General features: G+C 43.5%; 1 protein-coding gene and 1 long non-coding RNA gene across 9 annotated transcripts in view; both read left to right on the top strand.

The window, feature by feature from the left end:
* ARFGAP3 (ARF GTPase activating protein 3) overlaps positions 1–17,355 on the top strand; it is a 37,452-nt gene that overhangs the window by 2,778 nt on the left and 17,319 nt on the right. Inside the window, exons 2-10 of one of the 8 annotated variants that reach the window (XM_082223154.1) lie at positions 1,550–1,668; positions 3,618–3,690; positions 5,410–5,541; positions 7,607–7,690; positions 8,535–8,622; positions 9,093–9,149; positions 9,722–9,766; positions 11,702–11,748; positions 13,811–13,950. In XM_082223154.1, coding sequence (XP_082079280.1) covers positions 1,550–1,668; positions 3,618–3,690; positions 5,410–5,541; positions 7,607–7,690; positions 8,535–8,622; positions 9,093–9,149; positions 9,722–9,766; positions 11,702–11,748; positions 13,811–13,950 — 785 coding nt within the window. Of the gene's footprint in view, positions 1–1,549; positions 1,669–3,617; positions 3,691–5,409; positions 5,542–7,606; positions 7,691–8,534; positions 8,623–9,089; positions 9,150–9,721; positions 9,767–11,701; positions 11,749–13,810; positions 13,951–17,355 lie in introns of all 8 variants that reach the window. The other 7 variants (XM_082223155.1, XM_082223153.1, XM_082223160.1 and 4 more) reach the window with 7 other exon arrangements.
* Positions 9,773–11,383, top strand: LOC309532729. Its single transcript, XR_014219983.1, has 2 exons — positions 9,773–10,562; positions 11,069–11,383. It is a non-coding gene; the product is annotated as an uncharacterized lncRNA (long non-coding RNA).

The raw sequence follows: 17,355 nt of genomic DNA, 5'->3' as shown, positions 1-17,355 counted from the left end.
CCAAGAGGCTCAGTAGTTTAGACCACAGCGCCACCTGTGTATCCATCAGCTACCGTATTTCTCGTTCTATAGGACGCACATTTCCCCCTCCAAAAATTAAGGGGAAATGTGTGTGCGTCCTATAGAGCGAATGCAGGCTGCGCCGCTAAGCCCAAAGCCAGAACAGGAAGACTGAGCACTGCGGAGCGCTCCGTCTCGCTGCTCTAGCTTGGGGACGGTGCCTTCACCCCGCTGTCCTGCAGAAGCTAGCAAGGCTGTTCCCAAGCCAGAACAGCAAGACGGAGGGCTCCGTCTCACTGCTCTAGCTTGGGGACGGCTGCACGCAAACCTCTGTAGGGCAGCGGGGCGCTGCGCTCCAAAGGCTTCAGGGATCTTTGAGGCTGGCGGTGGGGGAAAGCAGCGCTTCCCTCCACCGCCAGCCCCACAAGCTCTGGTGAATGTACCTTGAACGCACCTTGTTTTAGAGGGGGAGAACAAGAAAAAAAAATTTCCCTGTTCTCCCCCTCCTATGGTCCGGTGCGTCCAATGGAGCGAAAAATACGGTAATCATCTGGCTAATTCAGGTGGCAACCTTGAGCCAGGTTAAGAGCATTGAGAACTTGAAGACAAGTTACTTGATTCAAGGACAGTCCTCATATATATTGTCCTATTCCTACCTCTTTTTCTTAATGGTGACACAGACCATTCATTACATGAGAATATTCTTCACAACTGGGAGCTGGGCAGTGGGGTGGGGTAGTTGAAGACAAGCTACAAAAATTAACTATAATGTTGTTCACTGCTCCCGCTCAGGCTGAACAGAAAAAGTATTTTGGTTCCTGAAATTTATTCAGATTGTGCAGATAAAATATAACTGATAGAATTCTACAGGATGGAGTATTAGTGTGTGAAAACAGGCAAGACCCAAGGATCCCCAGGCATGCGCCTCCAGGTGGTAGAGATGTCAGGCGCCACCCAGGAACCTTCACTTGGTCGAAGTGGTTGATAGGTCCAAAATGTGCCTGATGCCCAGTTAATTTCAAAGACTGCGGGTACATTAGAAGTTACATCAAGGCAACCAACTTTTTGCCTTACTTCAGCTCATTTGCTGGAGTAATTTAGAGCTATTTATTCTGCAGGTCTCACACTGTTGTTCAGATGCTTACCGTATTTTTCGCTCTATAACACAAACCAGACCATAACATGCATGTAGTTTTTAGAGGAGGAAAAGAAAAAAAATATTCTAAACGAAATAGTGGATATATGATTTTTGTGGTTCATGCTGTGGCCACAGACATGTGATCTGACAGTGAGTTTGGAGAAGCCCAATGCAAAAATCCTGAGGATCCATGTGGATCCATGCTTTGTAACCACGGAGGAGGGAAGGAAGGGGAACCATGGATCCTCTGCTAACGACTGCAACAGATCCCCCCCGCCACCCGCAGGCATTCGCTCCATAACACGCACAGACATTTCCCCTTACTTTCCAGGAGGAAAAAAGTGAGTGTTATGGTGCAAAAAATACGGTACTTGTCACTATATGCTATACACTTTTTGTATTGTTTTCTAGATATGCTTCGACTGTGGAGCGAAAAACCCAAGCTGGGCAAGCATAACGTATGGCGTTTTCCTGTGTATTGACTGCTCAGGGACTCATCGATCGCTTGGGGTTCACTTGACTTTCATTCGGTAAGGAATTTGCTTGCTGCTTTTGGATTGAGGATGCTTTTTCTGTGTTACTGCATTTGTCTGACTTTCTCCCATATTTGTGAGTAAAAGGTTTGTTCATCTTGTGTGCCTCTTTTATAAGGATGGTATCTTACAACATGGCCCTTCTGCTGACAGAAGGCACCTGTCATCAAAACAGGGGAGGGAGGCAATTTTCAGATTTTCAGCAATGTCTTCCTCCCCCCTGCCTCCTCTAGTGCCACCATAAATCTACTCTGGAGGGCCTTCTCTTGACAGAGGGAAAGCATTGAATCCCACCCTCAGAATGCTACTTTGGCATCAATAGTAGAGACAGGAGAATTTCTTTGGTGTGATTCCCAAGGAGTGGTTAAGATCTGAAAATTGCTCTTTCAATATCAGACAGTCGCCTTTTGGATCAGACCTGAAATTCTGGATATGGCTATTAACCTGGCTTTTGTTGTGCTGACTTGTTTTCTTACTGCTTTTATCCCCTCCTAGTGACAGATAGGTAGCCGTGTTGGTCTGCCATAGTCAAAATAAAAAAATTCCTTCCAGTAGCACCTTAAAGACCAACTAAGTTAGTTCTTGGTATGAGCTTTCGTGTGCATGCACACTTCTTCAGATACACTGAAACAGAAGTTGCGAGATCCTTCTATATAGTGAGAAGGTGGGGAGGGGTATTACTCAGAAGGGTGGTGGGAATGGGAGATTGGCAGATAGCTGAGATGAGCCTGTTGACGACTCTTAACGACTGCAATAGGTCTTACAGGAAAAGGCAAGGGGTGAGAAGGTGAAAAATGGCTTAGTCATGTATAATGAGATAAGAATCCAATGTCTTTGTTCATACCAGGTCTCTCCATGGTTTTGAGTTTGGTAATGAGTTGCAATTCAGCAGCTTCTCTTTCCAGTCTATTTCAGAAATAGTAATACCCCAGTGTATCTGAAGAAGTGTGCATGCACACGAAAGCTCATACCAAGAACTAACTTAGTTGATCTTTAAGGTGCTACTGGAAGGAATTTTTTTATTTTGACCCCTCCTAGTGGTGCAACAATGAAACTGCTAGAACAGTTGCAAAGCTAAGCAGAGTCCACTATAGTTTAAAATAGGATGGGGCACCACTTGCTGGGATGAGCCTTAGGGGGCCTTTACAACTCTACGATTCTATGGTGATATTGTGTTAACTGTTTTAAATGGTTTCTTAGGTAGTCTGAAACAGTGGGGTCTAAATTATATAAACATACTTCTGTTGAAATTATTGGATTTATTCCATTTTACCATTGAGATAAAACATTTATATTTTTATTAAATTGAAGTGGTTTTAAATATAAACAAAGATTTGATTGCCTTCAGCTTTACTGTGAATGTTGCCGTCTGAGGGTTGTGCATCAGAAAACTGCAATCATGTGTTTACATTTTTGAACTTAACATTTATGAGTCATATATCCGATACTGAATATCACAATCTTTATTTACTTTACCAACCAATCCCCTGTGTCATGCTGGTAGTTGAGCTTCATACTTTGAATACTGAATATTAGAACAGCTTTCCTAAAGATTGGTTGGTTCTGTTTACAGGAGCTAGAATGCCAGAAGTATAAATGGAAGTTTCCCTTTTTAGATGAATGTGCCACATAACTGGCAATTTTGTATTTTGGCTTTAAAGACTTTTCTCATCTGAATTACTTTTTACATGGCATATACAGCCATGGGAAAAAGAAAGCGCACCCTCTTTGAATTCTGTGGTTTTATCTGTGAGCACATAATAACAATCATCTGTTCCTTAGCAGGTCTAAAAAATAGGTAAATACAACCTCAGATGAACAGCAACACGTGACATATTACACAGTGTCATGATTTATTTAACAACAACAAAAAAGTTTTGCTTCAAGATTTTGTTTGGAAATAATGGTTAGTTCTCAAATTTTTTTCTTATTTTTTATTTTGGTAGGTCTACAGAATTAGATTCTAACTGGTCATGGTTTCAGCTGAGATGTATGCAAGTTGGAGGAAATGCTAATGCTGTAAGTTTATTTGTGAAGTTGAGTTTTTACTCCCTGAACTGTTTCATATCATTCATATTTTGCAGAAGCTCTCTCTCTCTCTGTCTCTGTCTCTCTGCGTGTTATTTTTGTGGGTGCAAAAGCTGCACTTTTTAATTTAAACCTGAGTGGTTAACCTGTAGCCCTTCAGATGTTACTGGTTTAAATTCCCATCAGTCCCAGCCAGTGGTTCAGCAGCGTCTGGAGAACCACAGATTAGTCAGCCCTGATTTATGTATACAATTCTACCCCATTTATTTAACCACAAAGTGTTCCCAGAACAGCAAGCAATACTGTACTAAACACAAAATTCTGCTTCTGAGAATCCTGCCTTCTTTCTTTGTTTACAAGCAAGTTTCTATTCCTTATGGATGCAAACATATGCTTGAAAATGTATGCTGAAATCTGGGGTTGTTTTCTCATTTGTATGGGGTTAGGGCTTCTGTGTTCCAGTAAAACCAGAATACATTATGCAAAATATCAGCTGCAGAATCAGAAACGTTAATTTTGCACAATTTATACAGGTTATAGAATTCGGATTGCCTGTGTGCACTTTTTAAAATAATGCTTGAGTGCATGCAATCCTGCTGATGGCTACTTGATTTTCTCATGCTCCTGATATTTACCCCAAACATGTATGTATTACAGTATTTTTCACCCTATAGGGCGCACCGGCCCATAGGGCGCACCTAGTTTTTTTTTGGGGGGGAATAAAGAAAGAAAAATTTATTTTCCCCCCAGGCGCGGGGCTGGGGCGGGGGAAGCCCGATCTTCCCCCGACCCCAGCCTCCAGAACAGGCTGCTATCCGCAAGCCATGGGAGCCCAGCGGGAAGTCGCGCCGGTCTCCCCAGGCTTGCGGATATCTGTCCCCCGAGCTTGTGGGGCTGGCAGCCTCCAAACCAGGTCGGGGAACAGCGGGATGGAGGCGCTGCGCCTCCCCGCTGTCCCCCAGCTTGTGGGGCTGGCGCTGGGGAGAAGCGCGCTTCTCCCCACTGCCAGCCTCCAAACCAGGTCGGGGAATAGCGGGATGGCGGCGCTCCGCCTCCCCGCTGTCCCCCAAGCTTGTGGGGCTGCCCGATATCTGCTCGAAGCCCGGGGTGCGCTCCGGAGTGTGCCCCATGCTTCGGGCTGCAGGCTGCCGCCCGCAAGCCTTGCGAGCCTGGCAGGAACTCCTGCCGGGCTTGCAAGGCTTGCGGATAGCTTCCTGAAGCCTGGAGAGGGAGAGGGGTCGGGGTCAGCGAAAGCCTGCATTCGCCCCATAGGACGCACACACATTTCCTCTTAATTTTTGGAGGGGGAAAAGTGCGTCCTCTAGGGCGAAAAATACGGTATATATGTTTTATTACTTGTATCTTAGCATGTTGTTCTCATTAACTTTGTTTTCTTGCAAAAATCTTATTTCTTTTCTTTTTTGTCTATAACCTGTATTTGGTTGACCAACAAAATTTGATTTGATTTGATGTTTGAAGATTTGATATTTGAATTTACGCTCAGATGAAAAATATGTAAATGCTATAGAAAAATGCTACAACTTTCATCTCGTTGCATTCATGCAAGGTTTCTTGATAATGTTCACCCACCCTAACATAGCATAACCCAAACATAAATACATTTGCTTTAACTTTAAGGAATAAACCCACCCTCAAATGCTTTTAAAAACACACACATTGTCTTTCTTTAATGTACTCTCTTTTTTGTAGTCTGCATTTTTCCACCAACATGGTTGCACTACAACTGACACCAATGCTAAGTATAGCAGTCGTGCTGCTCAACTTTACAGGGAAAAAATTAAGTCGCTTGCAGCTCAGGCAACACGGAAGTATGGTACTGATGTAAGTGATCTGCACTCTACCTGATTCATTGATTCTTGTTTTTACTGTCTTGTTAGACCACTGTTGTATTTCCAGGAAATCGAATGCTTATAAAGCTGACATGCAACCAATCACATGGTGTTCAGACATTTGCTTAGCTCTTTAAGAATGTTGCAGTAATGAGGAAAGATGGAAGATGCTGTATCAATTCATATCATGGCTTCCGTCATCTCTTTGGTGCATTCTGTCACCTCTGTAGCATTTAGGCAGAGTTCTGGCACCTCTTTTTCTAGAAAAAAAGCCCTGATTAATATTAATCACGTAAATTGTATTTCCTGGGTGCTTTGTATTCCTGAACAGATTATTACAAAAAATTAGGAGGGGGACCCCACTACCATATTTTCACTGAAATGAAATATTTTGCACCAAGTACATTCTTGTTCATCATACAGTTTCACCAAAGTTGCAGAAGTGTTTATGTTGGGGTACAATACCTGTATAATTAAGACATTACCTGTGCAATCAGAGGAGGTTTAATATGTTCACCAACATAAAGTGTGACCAAGAGGTTCACTGATTTCGTATGAACTGTGAAACATATTTTATAAAAGGCAAAATTAGAATTTCAGGAACCAAAAAGGTTGTATGGAAAAATACGACTTTGAAGCCATCCGGCCCTGAAATGACTGTCACCTGGTTTAAGGAGCCATTTGGCATCTAGCTTATAGATCTGAGTTTCCAACACTGACTGTAAGTCTTGCAGCCCTTGAAAAAGTAGCTACCTAATCTTTACTGCAGAGGTATGAAATCTTTTTCTGTCCGAGGGCCCTCATTCCTTCTTGGTCAAATTTTTGGAGGCTGCGTAGAAAAGTGGGCAATAAATGTCCGTCTGACCTTTGTGCAGTAGGCTGTGTTCCAGCCCTGCAAGCCAGAGGTTGACATAAACACCCTGCAAATCCCCCCCACCTCCACCCAAGGAAATGAAGAGACGTTCTCATTCAAGGAGACATTCAAGGAGACATATGGTAGGTGTGGAGCATGGCTGCTAATGAGTGGGGCCTGGGGAGCGTTCCACAGAGACTACAATAAAAACCCTGTTCCTGGCTGTTTGTGTTTGCACTTGCTTAAAAAAACAATAAAATAATCTGACTGGATATCAACGGGTATGGGGAATTTATTATGCAATTATAATGTATTTATAGTCCTGATCTAATCACTCTTATGTTAATCTGATGCACTGATCATATTTAAAATTAATGACAACTTATACAGGTTTGAAATATTTTTTCTGTTTTTCTGACCTTAGTTACTTCTATTAACTGTATTTTATATGAGGCCATTAAATGTAATATTTATCTTCACATCTGTGTGACTTTATGGAAGTCTACACTTTGTTCTGCAGAATGGAGCTCCCTTCATATGATGAATATGTGAAAAGGACTACAGCTGCCTATAGGAAACAGTAGAGAAATAATGCATTTTAGCTTAGCTATGATTGGGTAGCAGCAGTATGTTTTCCCACCCCACCAAGGCATACAAATAGGTTTGCCTGTCTTTGGCTTTGAATATAAACCTGGAAGTTTCCTATCTGGGCAATACAATGGTCTACTCTAGTATTGATTTTCTGTGGCTCTTGGAAGTCTATAGAACTGTGTTCTTTCTTGAATTGTTTTCTTTGGATTTATGAAAGTACATTTCTCTATACCTAGGGAAATCCCAAGTGTCTAGAATCTGTGTGACCTTATTTTTGGGTAGCCTTGGGTCAGTTTCAAGTTGACGACCCAAATTTGCTGTCAGAGGGAATGGTGATGCTGAAAGAATTTGAGAACTGCTGAATTTTCATTGGAGCATGTGAATGCCAGTGTAAATTGTCTGGAGCTTAGCAGCCATCAGATTTTGAATTCTTACATTAACTGTATCCATTGCAACATTTCCAATAGGTCTTGCACTCCTGTATGTTTGCCTTCGTTTCAAAGACTAGTCCCGTGTGATGCCTTTATGAAACTGTCTGTACATGCTGTTGATTATGCCTAAAACATACCTTGTTGAGGGAACATCATGAGATGACATGCTGTGTTTGTTCTAGTTGTGGATAGATGGCAGTGGAGCCCCCCCTCTATCACCACAAGAAAAAGAGGAAGACTTCTTTGCATCTCACGTTACTCCTCGGGTATAGAATAAGTTGAATTTTGCTTCTTAAGTCTCTGGTATTTCTCAAGTAGCAAAGTTTTAGTATCTGTTCTGGCCCATGCATGGATGTACAGTAAACGTCCCATCTATTGTCTTGAGAGGGCCATGGATCCATGCTCTTCCTGGCCACCACAACCAAGAGTGGGAGGGTGGGGACTAGTCACAGATCAAAGGCAATGCAGTGTTGTCCCTGTGTTGGCATGAGCTGCCTCTGTTCAGCAGCAGAATAGATGATGTCTCTAGTTTATGCCAACACAACATTGCACTTCCTACAGTTGATCATAGTGGTAGGTGGCAGTTTAGTCCTTGCTCTCCCACTCTGCGCTGGTGGCCAGATGTGCATCCAGCATCCCCCGCTTCGGACTGATTGAGCAATATGTGACCTGCCATGTAATTTCAATCTGAAAGTGCATCACTTTTTATCAGTCTTGTGACAATGATTGCTATCAGTTACTGTTTATACAAAATACAACACTTTGTAATCAAGTTTACATTGATTTTAAGTAATGTTTGTAGGGTTGTTGAATTTACGGAATTGGCAGTTGTCTTATCTAATTCTGTAACTTTATGTAATTAGTGAAAATATTCTAGTGACAAGTTATGGCAGAACTATTTGGATCCTTTACTTTTGTCCCGTAGATGATTCATAATTTTTCTTACTGAAAAAATGTAGGTGTGAAATTTTAGATGTCTTATACGTGTGTCTATAATTTTCATGACGGCATAAACATTGAGATTAACCAGTGTCTTAGCTAGTTCAGTTTTGGGGTTACTTTGGGCTTACTCCAAATAGATAGTAGTAACTAATTTTTCCTTTTCTGCAGGTTATCAACACAGAATGGGAGTTATCACATCAGGAGACAAGTACTCTAAAACAGACTTCTCTAGAAAATGATTCAGAGAGCAAAGAAGGTACAATTTGAGGAGGAGAGACAGAGGTTTTAGACTAAAGTTTAGCATTCTTGGCTACTGCTTATTCTTGTGTGGCCCTTTTATAATATCGCTGCACATTCAATAACAATAGATGCTAAAAAGCAGGCATCTGTGTTTAACAAACTTCTGCAAAAGGGGAATGTCTTATGCTGCTTTATGAATAATAACTTAGCCAGTTCTATTGTCACTGCATCTGAAGCACAACTTCAAACATGATAGAAATGCAGCATAGTTACAAAAATCTGTTGCCACTTTCATGTTGTAATCCATTTGCAGTTCCAACTTCTTAATACTGTGATTAATTTATTTTTCCGGTGAAAAAAGTTCACAGAGAGTGGAAGTTCGGGGTGGGGGAAATGAGTGTCTGTGGGGGGAAATCTCTCTAGTAAGGTATTTTTGAATATTCTGAAATGGACTATTTGTGCTTAATGTTTTTATATATCTAGAAGATCCTGAACATGGACCAAGTGTTGATTGCCTTAGTGTCTCGCCACAAGCTTCATTAGGTAATCAGTCCAAAACAGTCCTGTGTGTTTTTTAATGTGTACATGTTTGAAGTGAGTTTGGTTTGGGAAAAGCAGTGCAAATTTTGCACTGAACATTTAATGACTGCCACCAGAGCCAGCACAATATCTAGGTATGGGCAGTATTGAAGTGCATCTAAATGTGCCCTTTTGCTCCATTCACGATGCTTATTTCTCTTCTGAGAAATGTAATGTGATAAAGGCCTCCTGAGCCTGTCACAGGTCAGAATGTAGGTGGGGGATTGCATATTTGAATGCTCCTCCATGATGAATCCTTTCATATGAAAACCAACACATCTGGCCAAAACAGGCTAGCTTGTTATAAGTCTTGGCATCTGTAACATAGGGGAGTTTAGACCTGTAATTTCCCCCAGCTGTAGTCTGGAATAGTGCAGTCCTTCAAAGACAGTATCATACACTTAACCCCCTCCCTGTCCCGCAATAGTTTGGCCTTTAGGGTCCAGCAGTTGCCATGTACTATAAATTCTGTTGTTTATTTAAAACATTGACCTTTTTAGTTAGTGATGTGTGTTTGTTTTTATCTCTTATTTTAGCCAACTCGGAGAATGTAAATGCCTCAGGCACCACGCATAGCAAAGGTGACCGTGGATCTTTTTAAATATCCTGTTTTACTGCTTGAGTTTCCACATTTAGGACTTACGTGGAATAGAGCAAAATAACAGTTTCTTAGCTTCTTATACCAATTTAAGCAAATGTATCACCCTCTAACAAATTCATTTTTTGTTTTTTGTTTTAATTTGAGAAAGTAATGATAGTAAATAAACAAGAATAAAAATGTGCACCCCACCACCGAGACCATTCCATTGTAACTATCCAGCCTCCCAAAATTTCAACACCTCTTGCGATGGTTTGACCCCTTTCTGTTTGAACAGTACAAATTCTACAAACACCTTCAAACCTCTAACAATTTAAACAGTCTTAGATGCTTTTAATTTCCCCCGACTATATTTCTGGATCGCTGATATTCCCATACATTTCTTAAACATCTTGAATATCCTCTTGGCCATTTAATACTTCAGTATTTGAGGTATTAAGCTGGCATCAGTCTGGAGATCCTCACCTATAGGAGTGGTCTGCATCCTTATTTCTGTGAATGTGGATCTTATATTCAACAAACATGATTAACAATTTCAGCTCTGGGAACATAAGGAAAGATTTGCTGGATGGGGGCCTATGCAGTTCAGAATTCTTTTTCTCACAGTGCCAGACAGATGCCTCTTGGAATCCCCACAAGCAGAATATGAGGGCAGTCTCCTCTTGTTCCCTAGCAACATCCTGTCACTGATTCTGGAGGTAGTATGCAAACCTTCATGACTAGTCACCGCCATGATTTTGTCTCATTTCCTTTTAATAAGAGCGTAAGAAAAACTATTGGTGTGGGGAAGGGTCCAGTCTTCCTCTTAGTACTGAGTAGATCACTCTTCCCGAGTACGTTTCCGAGCACAATTCAAAGTGCTGGTGCCGACCTTTAAAGCCCTAAACGGCCTCGGCCCAGTATACCTGAAGGAGCGTCTCCACCCCCATCGTTCTGCCTGGACATTGAGGTCCAGCGCTGAGGGCCTTCTGGCGGTTCCCTCACTGCGAGAAGCCAAGTTACAGGGAACCAGGCAGAGGGCCTTCTCGGTAGTGGCACCCGCCCAGTGGAACGCCCTCCCATCAGGTGTCAAAGAGATAAACAACAACCTGACATTCAGAAGACATCTTAAGGCAGCCCTGTTCAGGGAAGTTTTTAACGTGTGATATTTTATTGTATTTTTGGTTTCTATGGAAGCCGCCCAGAGTGGCTGGGGAGGCCCAGCCAGATGGGCGGGGTATAAATAATATATTATTATTATTATTATTATTATTATTATTATTATTATTATTATTTTGCTCTTAAGGTGTATCAACTGATTTAATGTCTGCTGGTTTAGATTTATGACCCGAAATTCTATTCTGAAACTTTGAGTTGAAGGGTGGAAGCTAAATGCATTAGAGAGAGGAAGATTTTGTTCTCTAGGTGCCTTATTCTTTAAAAGCACACTTTCCCTAAGCAATTTTTTGGAGATGGCATACAAGTTATTAACTGGTTTCCTAATTTGTGCCTAGTGGCTTGATTCCCTCCCCATTCTGCCCCGGGGCATATAGTTTGTTCATACTTCTGTACCGTGTGTGTGTGTGTGTGTGTGTAAAAGTGTGTGTAAAAGTGTGTAAAATCTGACAATTTTGGTTAAATATCAAGGAGGTATGCTTGTCAGTTGGACAACTTCTCTGAATTGCTATATCCTTCGCCCTTTGGTAGTTCACAGAAATGTATTTGTTTATACTGTAGCTAATATTTTAATGTTGAAAATAAGACATTTCATACTACACTGTACTGCTAATTTCTTTATTAATGAAACTGCTGTATTTCAGTTAAGGAAAATAAAGGGGGAAGCTTGCTGATACATCATGCTTTTGTGCAGATTGTTGTTAAGAACATTTGCATGCTCAAAAAATACAGATCATAACAAAATATGTTTTTAACTTTCCAGAGGCCAGCTCAATGATAAAGAAGAAGCCAAATCAAGCAAGAAAGGGGGTAAGTGATTCGGTGCCATGTTTTCTTCTGTTAATGGTGTTGTAAATTAGTTTTTTCCATAGGATCTATGTTGAATTTTTGTACACTGCCATTTGTCTTTAGGTAAAAGGTATAAAACACCAAAATAAATTTTAAAATCCATAATAAATATTGGGACTCCTGCCCAAAAGAAGTACTGCGTGCATGTTGTCCTCTTCTCAAAAGCTGATTATCCTTTTCATTAGCTACAGTGGTACCTCGGGTTAAGTACTTAATTCATTCCGGAGGTCAGTTCTTAACCTGAGACTGTTCTTAACCTGAAACACCACTTGAGCTAATGGGGCCTCCTGCTGCCGCCGTGCCGCCGGAGCACGATTTCTGTTCTCATCCTGAAGCAAAGTTCTTAACCCGAGGTACTATTTCTGGGTTAGCGGAGTCTGTAACCTGAAGCGTATGTAACCTGAGGTACCACTGTATTTGGCATGGAAGAGAGACTGGATCCAGCTCTCTAGTCCTCTTTTAAAGAGCTGACTTAACGAGCTTCCAGCTTTGTTTGTTTACTTAAAGGCTATACATATAGAGACCCAGCTGAGGATTCTTCATGCATGTAGGAATATGTATGTTGAAGCATTGCATTGGAATAAAGGAGTGATCCATTTGCGGGAGGTATTTCTGCAGTTATATAGCACCCTAGATGACTTTTGTATCTTGGTAACAGAGTACATTTGTTCTATCTGTACAGGAGACCCTTGGGTTACGTTACTCTCGAGTAACGTAAACTTCAGGTTGCAAAAGTGGCAAACCTGGAAGTATTTTTCTGGGTTTCGCCACTCTGGATATGGATTTTTTGGGGTGCGCGCGGATCCCGGAATGAATTAAATTCATATCCAGAGGGTCCACTGTATTTTATGTAATTTGACCATGAGCGTACAAGGAGTAGTATTTGCCACAATTGGTAAGCATTGTGCTAACATTTCATAGTGCTGCATATTGTTGAAAAATCATGGCCTGGCCATCAGGAGTGTTCTGTGGGATGGCATGCTCGCCTCTGTTCCTGGTTCAGAGCAAACTGGTTTTTGCCATGGTGGCGTCTGAACTAGTGAGACATATGGCGACTGCTAACTATAGTGTGCTTCTAAATCCCAGAATCTTTTTTCATGTTGTGGTTTGAAGGCAAAATACATTTAGGTGTCAAAACTTGAGATTACCACAAACCAGGAAGTGCAGGAGAAATTGGGGTTTGGTTTGTCTGTGAGGTGCAAACTGGGTCTTGATTCAGCCGGCCATTGCCATTGTTGAAACTTTTTTCTTTTCTTGTTTACAATGTGACAGAACAAATGCACATGTAGTTTCTTTACCTACCTGTACAAACAGATGCCTTTGTTTAGTTTATAGAATCATAGAATCATAGAGTTGGAAGAGACCACAAGGGCCATCGAGTCCAACCCCCTGCCAAGCAGGAAACACCATCAGAGCACTCCTGACATATGGTTGTCAAGCCTCTGCTTAAAGACCTCCAAAGTAGGAGACTCCACCACACTCCTTGGCAGCAAATTCCACTGTCGAACAGCTCTTACTGTCAGGAAGTTCTTCCTAATGTTTAGGTGGAATCTTCTTTCTTGTAGTTTGGATCCATTGCTCCGTGTCCGCTTCTCTGGAGCAGCAGAAAACAACCTTTCTCCCTCCTCTATGTGACATCCTTTTATATATTTGAACATGGCTATCATATCACCCCTTAACCTCCTCTTCTCCAGGCTAAACATGCCCAGCTCCCTTAGCCGTTCCTCATAAGGCATCGTTTCCAGGCCTTTGACCATTTTGGTTGCCCTCCTCTGGACACGTTCCAGTTTGTCAGTGTCCTTCTTGAACTGTGGTGCCCAGAACTGGACACAGTACTCCAGGTGAGGTCTGACCAGAGCAGAATACAGTGGCACTATTACTTCCCTTGATCTAGATGCAATACTCCTATTGATGCAGCCCAGAATTGCATTGGCTTTTTTAGCTGTTTACTTTATTGGTCCGCTCCTCTCCTCCTATTCACTGACATTTCAGACTGTAAAATGACTTATATCTTTCATTAAAGCTTGGAGCCAAGAAAGGTGGTTTGGGGGCCCAGAAGATGAGCAGCAAGAGCTTTAACGAAATTGAGAAGCAAGCCCAAGCCGTAGATAAAATGAAAGAAGATATGCATGCTAGCAAAAGAACTGAGAAGGAAGAGCCGCTGTAAGTGTAGCTCACTTTGCATGTATAATATGTTTGCTTAGCAAATACGTAAGCTGGATTTTTGTAGTTGCGCTGAATGGTTCTTGATGCGGGGAATGCTTTAGACCAGGGGGTCAGCCAACTTTTTCAGCAGGGGGCTCATCCACTGTCCCTCAGGCCTTGTGAATGAATTCCTATGCCCCACAAATAACCCAGAGAGGCATTTTAAATAAAAGGACGCATTCTACTCATGTAAAAACACACTGATTCTTGAATCGTTCGCGGGCCGGATTTAGAAGGTGATTGGGCTGCATCCGGCCCCCAAGCCTTAGTTTGTGGACAGGCTGCTTGGACGAGTGAAACCAACCACCTGTCTCCTGGATCCTTGCCCATCCTGGCTTATAAAAGCTAGCCGGGAAGGACTGGGCGATGGGCTTCGTGGGGTGGTGAATGCTTCCCTCCGTGAGGGAGCCTTCCCAGACCCGCTGAAAGAGGCGGTTATTAAACCGCTTCTTTAAAAACCATCTTTAGATGCGGCCACGATGGCCAACTATCGCCCAGTCTCAAATCTTCCATTCCTGGGCAAGGTGATTGAGCGAGCGGTTGCCGAACAACTCCAGGCACGCCTGGAAGAAGCGGACCATTTGGATCCCTTCCAGTCGGGATTCAGGCCTCATCATGGGACTGAAACTGCCTTGGTCGCACTGGTTGATGATCTCCGGCGGGCTAGGGACAAAGGTGAGAGCTGTTTCCTAGTTCTGCTGGATCTCTCAGCGGCGTTCGATACCATCAACCATAGCATCCTTCTGGACCGTCTTGAGGGGCTGGGAGCGGGGGGCACTGTTATACAGTGGTTCCGCTCCTTCCTCCTGGGCCGTGTTCAGAAAGTGGTGGTGGGGGATGAGTGTTCAGACCCCTGGGCTCTCACTTGTGGGGTGCCTCAGGGTTCTGTCCTCTCCCCCATGCTTTTCAACATTTATATGCAGCCGCTGGGAGAGATAATCAGGAGGTTTGGGCTGGGTGTTCATCAGTATGCGGATGATACCCAGCTCTACCTCTCTTTCAAATCAGAACCAGTGAAGGCGGTGAAGGTCCTGTGTGAGTGTCTGGAGGTGGTTGGAAGATGGATGGCAGCTAACAGATTGAGGTTGAATCCTGACAAGACAGAACTACTGTTTTTGGGGGACAGGAGGCGGGCAGGTGTGGAGGATTCCCTGGTCCTGAATGGGGTAACTGTGCCCCTGAAGGACCAGGTGCACAGCCTGGGAGTCATTTTGGACTCACAGCTGTCCATGGAGGCACAGGTCAATTCTGTATGCAGGGCAGCTGTCTACCAACTCCACCTGGTACGCAGGCTGAGACCCTACCTGCCCGCGGACTGTCTCGCCAGAGTGGTGCATGCTCTGGTTATCTCCCGCTTGGACTACTGCAATGCACTCTACGTGGGGCTACCTTTGAAGGTGACCCGGAAACCGCAATTAATCCAGAACGCGGCAGCTAGACTGGTGACTGGGGGCGGCTGCCGAGACCATATAACACCGGTCTTGAAAGACCTGCATTGGCTCCCTGTACGTTTCTGAGCACAATTCAAAGTGTTGGTGCTGACCTTTAAAGCCCTAAACGGCCTCGGCCCAGTATACCTGAAGGAGTGCCTCCACCCCCATCGTTCAGCCCGGACGCTGAGGTCCAGTGCCGAGGGCCTTCTGGCGGTTCCCTCACTGCGAGAAGCCAAGTCACAGGGAACCAGGCAGAGGGCCTTCTCGGTAGTGGCACCCGCCCTGTGGAACGCCCTTCCAGCAGATGTCAAAGAGAAAAACAACTACCTGACATTATTATTATTATTATTACCCATGCTTTAGACAGCACCTGTTATGCTTCAAGAAGCCCCTGTTTTCCTTTAGCCTGAAGCGCAGCTGATGGAGTTGAAAAGCAGTTTGAGCAAGCTGTGATAACAGGATGTTCTCAGACTTGTGATACTTTCCAGATGTCCTTGGACTCAAACTCCGCTCAGCCTCAGCCAGCAGGGGATGATGCCCATGACATTCCAATAACGTGTGTCGTGCACAATGTGGACTAGCTCCCCCTTAGGCAATCCCCCCCTTTTATTTCAAAACACGTTATACTGCCTTCAAGACCGCTTACAGTCAATTTAAAATACAAAATATTTAAAAAAACAACATTTTAACAGGCGGCTAGAGAAATAGAATGCTAAAAAGCAGATGAGATTAAAACGCTAATTAAAGCACCCAAGAAAATGATTATAACAGCTTCTGACAAATGTGAAATGCTTAATTCAAAGTGTTGGTGCTGACCTTTAAAGCCCTAAACGGCCTCGGTCCAGTATATCTGAAGGAGCGTCTCCACCCCCATCTTTCTACCCGGACACTGAGGTCCAGCGCCGAGGGCCTTCTGGCAGTTCCCTCACTGCGAGAGGCCAAGTTACAGGGAACCAGGCAGAGGGCCTTCTCGGTAGTGGCACCCGCCCTGTGGAACGATCTCCCATCAGATGTCAAAGCGATAAACAACTACCTGACATTCAGAAGACATCTGAAGGCTGCCCTGTTCAGGGAAGTTTTTAATATGTGACATTTTAGTGTATTTTTCATCTTTGTTGGAAGCCGCCCAGAGCGGCTGGGGAAACCCAGCCAGATGGGCGGGGTACAAATAATAAATTATTATTATTATTATTAACCAAAATCCTTCCTGGAAAGAAAGATCTTTACAGTGTAGCCAAATGCCATGGGAGAGAGAGGATGGGTGGTGGGTCTCCTTTGGGAGGATATTCCAAAGCCTGGGCATAGCGACTGAAACACTACCCCTCACCCCGTCAGCCCCAGCCCCAGGAGTTGTTGGGGGACCCCGGGGCTTCCATTGAAGAGCTTAAGGATGAAATTTGCATGCATCTTGCCAGTGGAAAAAGCTTGCAGGTTTCCAGGCAAATGGGTGCAGCGTTTTCGTTCTTGGCACCTTTAAAGTTGGATTTTATTTATTTATTTCTTTATTTATTCCTAAGTAGCAAGGATGGGGGTGCAGGTGGCGCTGTGGTCTAAATCACAGAGCCTAGGGCTTGCCGATCGGAAGGTCGGTGGTTTGAATCCCTCGAAGGGGTGAGCTCCCGTCTCTCGGTCCCAGCACCTGCCAACCTAGCAGTTCGAAAGCACGTCAAAGTGCAAGTAGATAAATAGGTACCGCTCCAGCAGGAAGGTAAAAGGTGTTTCCATGTGCTGCTCTGGTTTTGCCAGAAGTGGCTTAGTCACGTTGGCCACATGAGCTGGAAAAACTGTCTGCGGACAAACGCCGGCTCCCTCGGCCTGTAAAGTGAGATGAGCGCCGCAGCCCCAGAGTCATTCGTGACTGGACTTAACTGTCAGGGGTCCTTTACCTTTGTAATTAGCAAGGAGTGTCCCTAAGATTCCGACAAATCCT

Source organism: Podarcis vaucheri (genome assembly GCF_965113315.1).
Source record: "Podarcis vaucheri genome assembly, chromosome: 5".
Taxonomy (NCBI): domain Eukaryota; kingdom Metazoa; phylum Chordata; class Lepidosauria; order Squamata; family Lacertidae; genus Podarcis; species Podarcis vaucheri.
The sequence above is the reverse complement of the archived record's forward strand: the minus strand, read 5'-3'. Positions and strand labels throughout refer to the sequence as shown.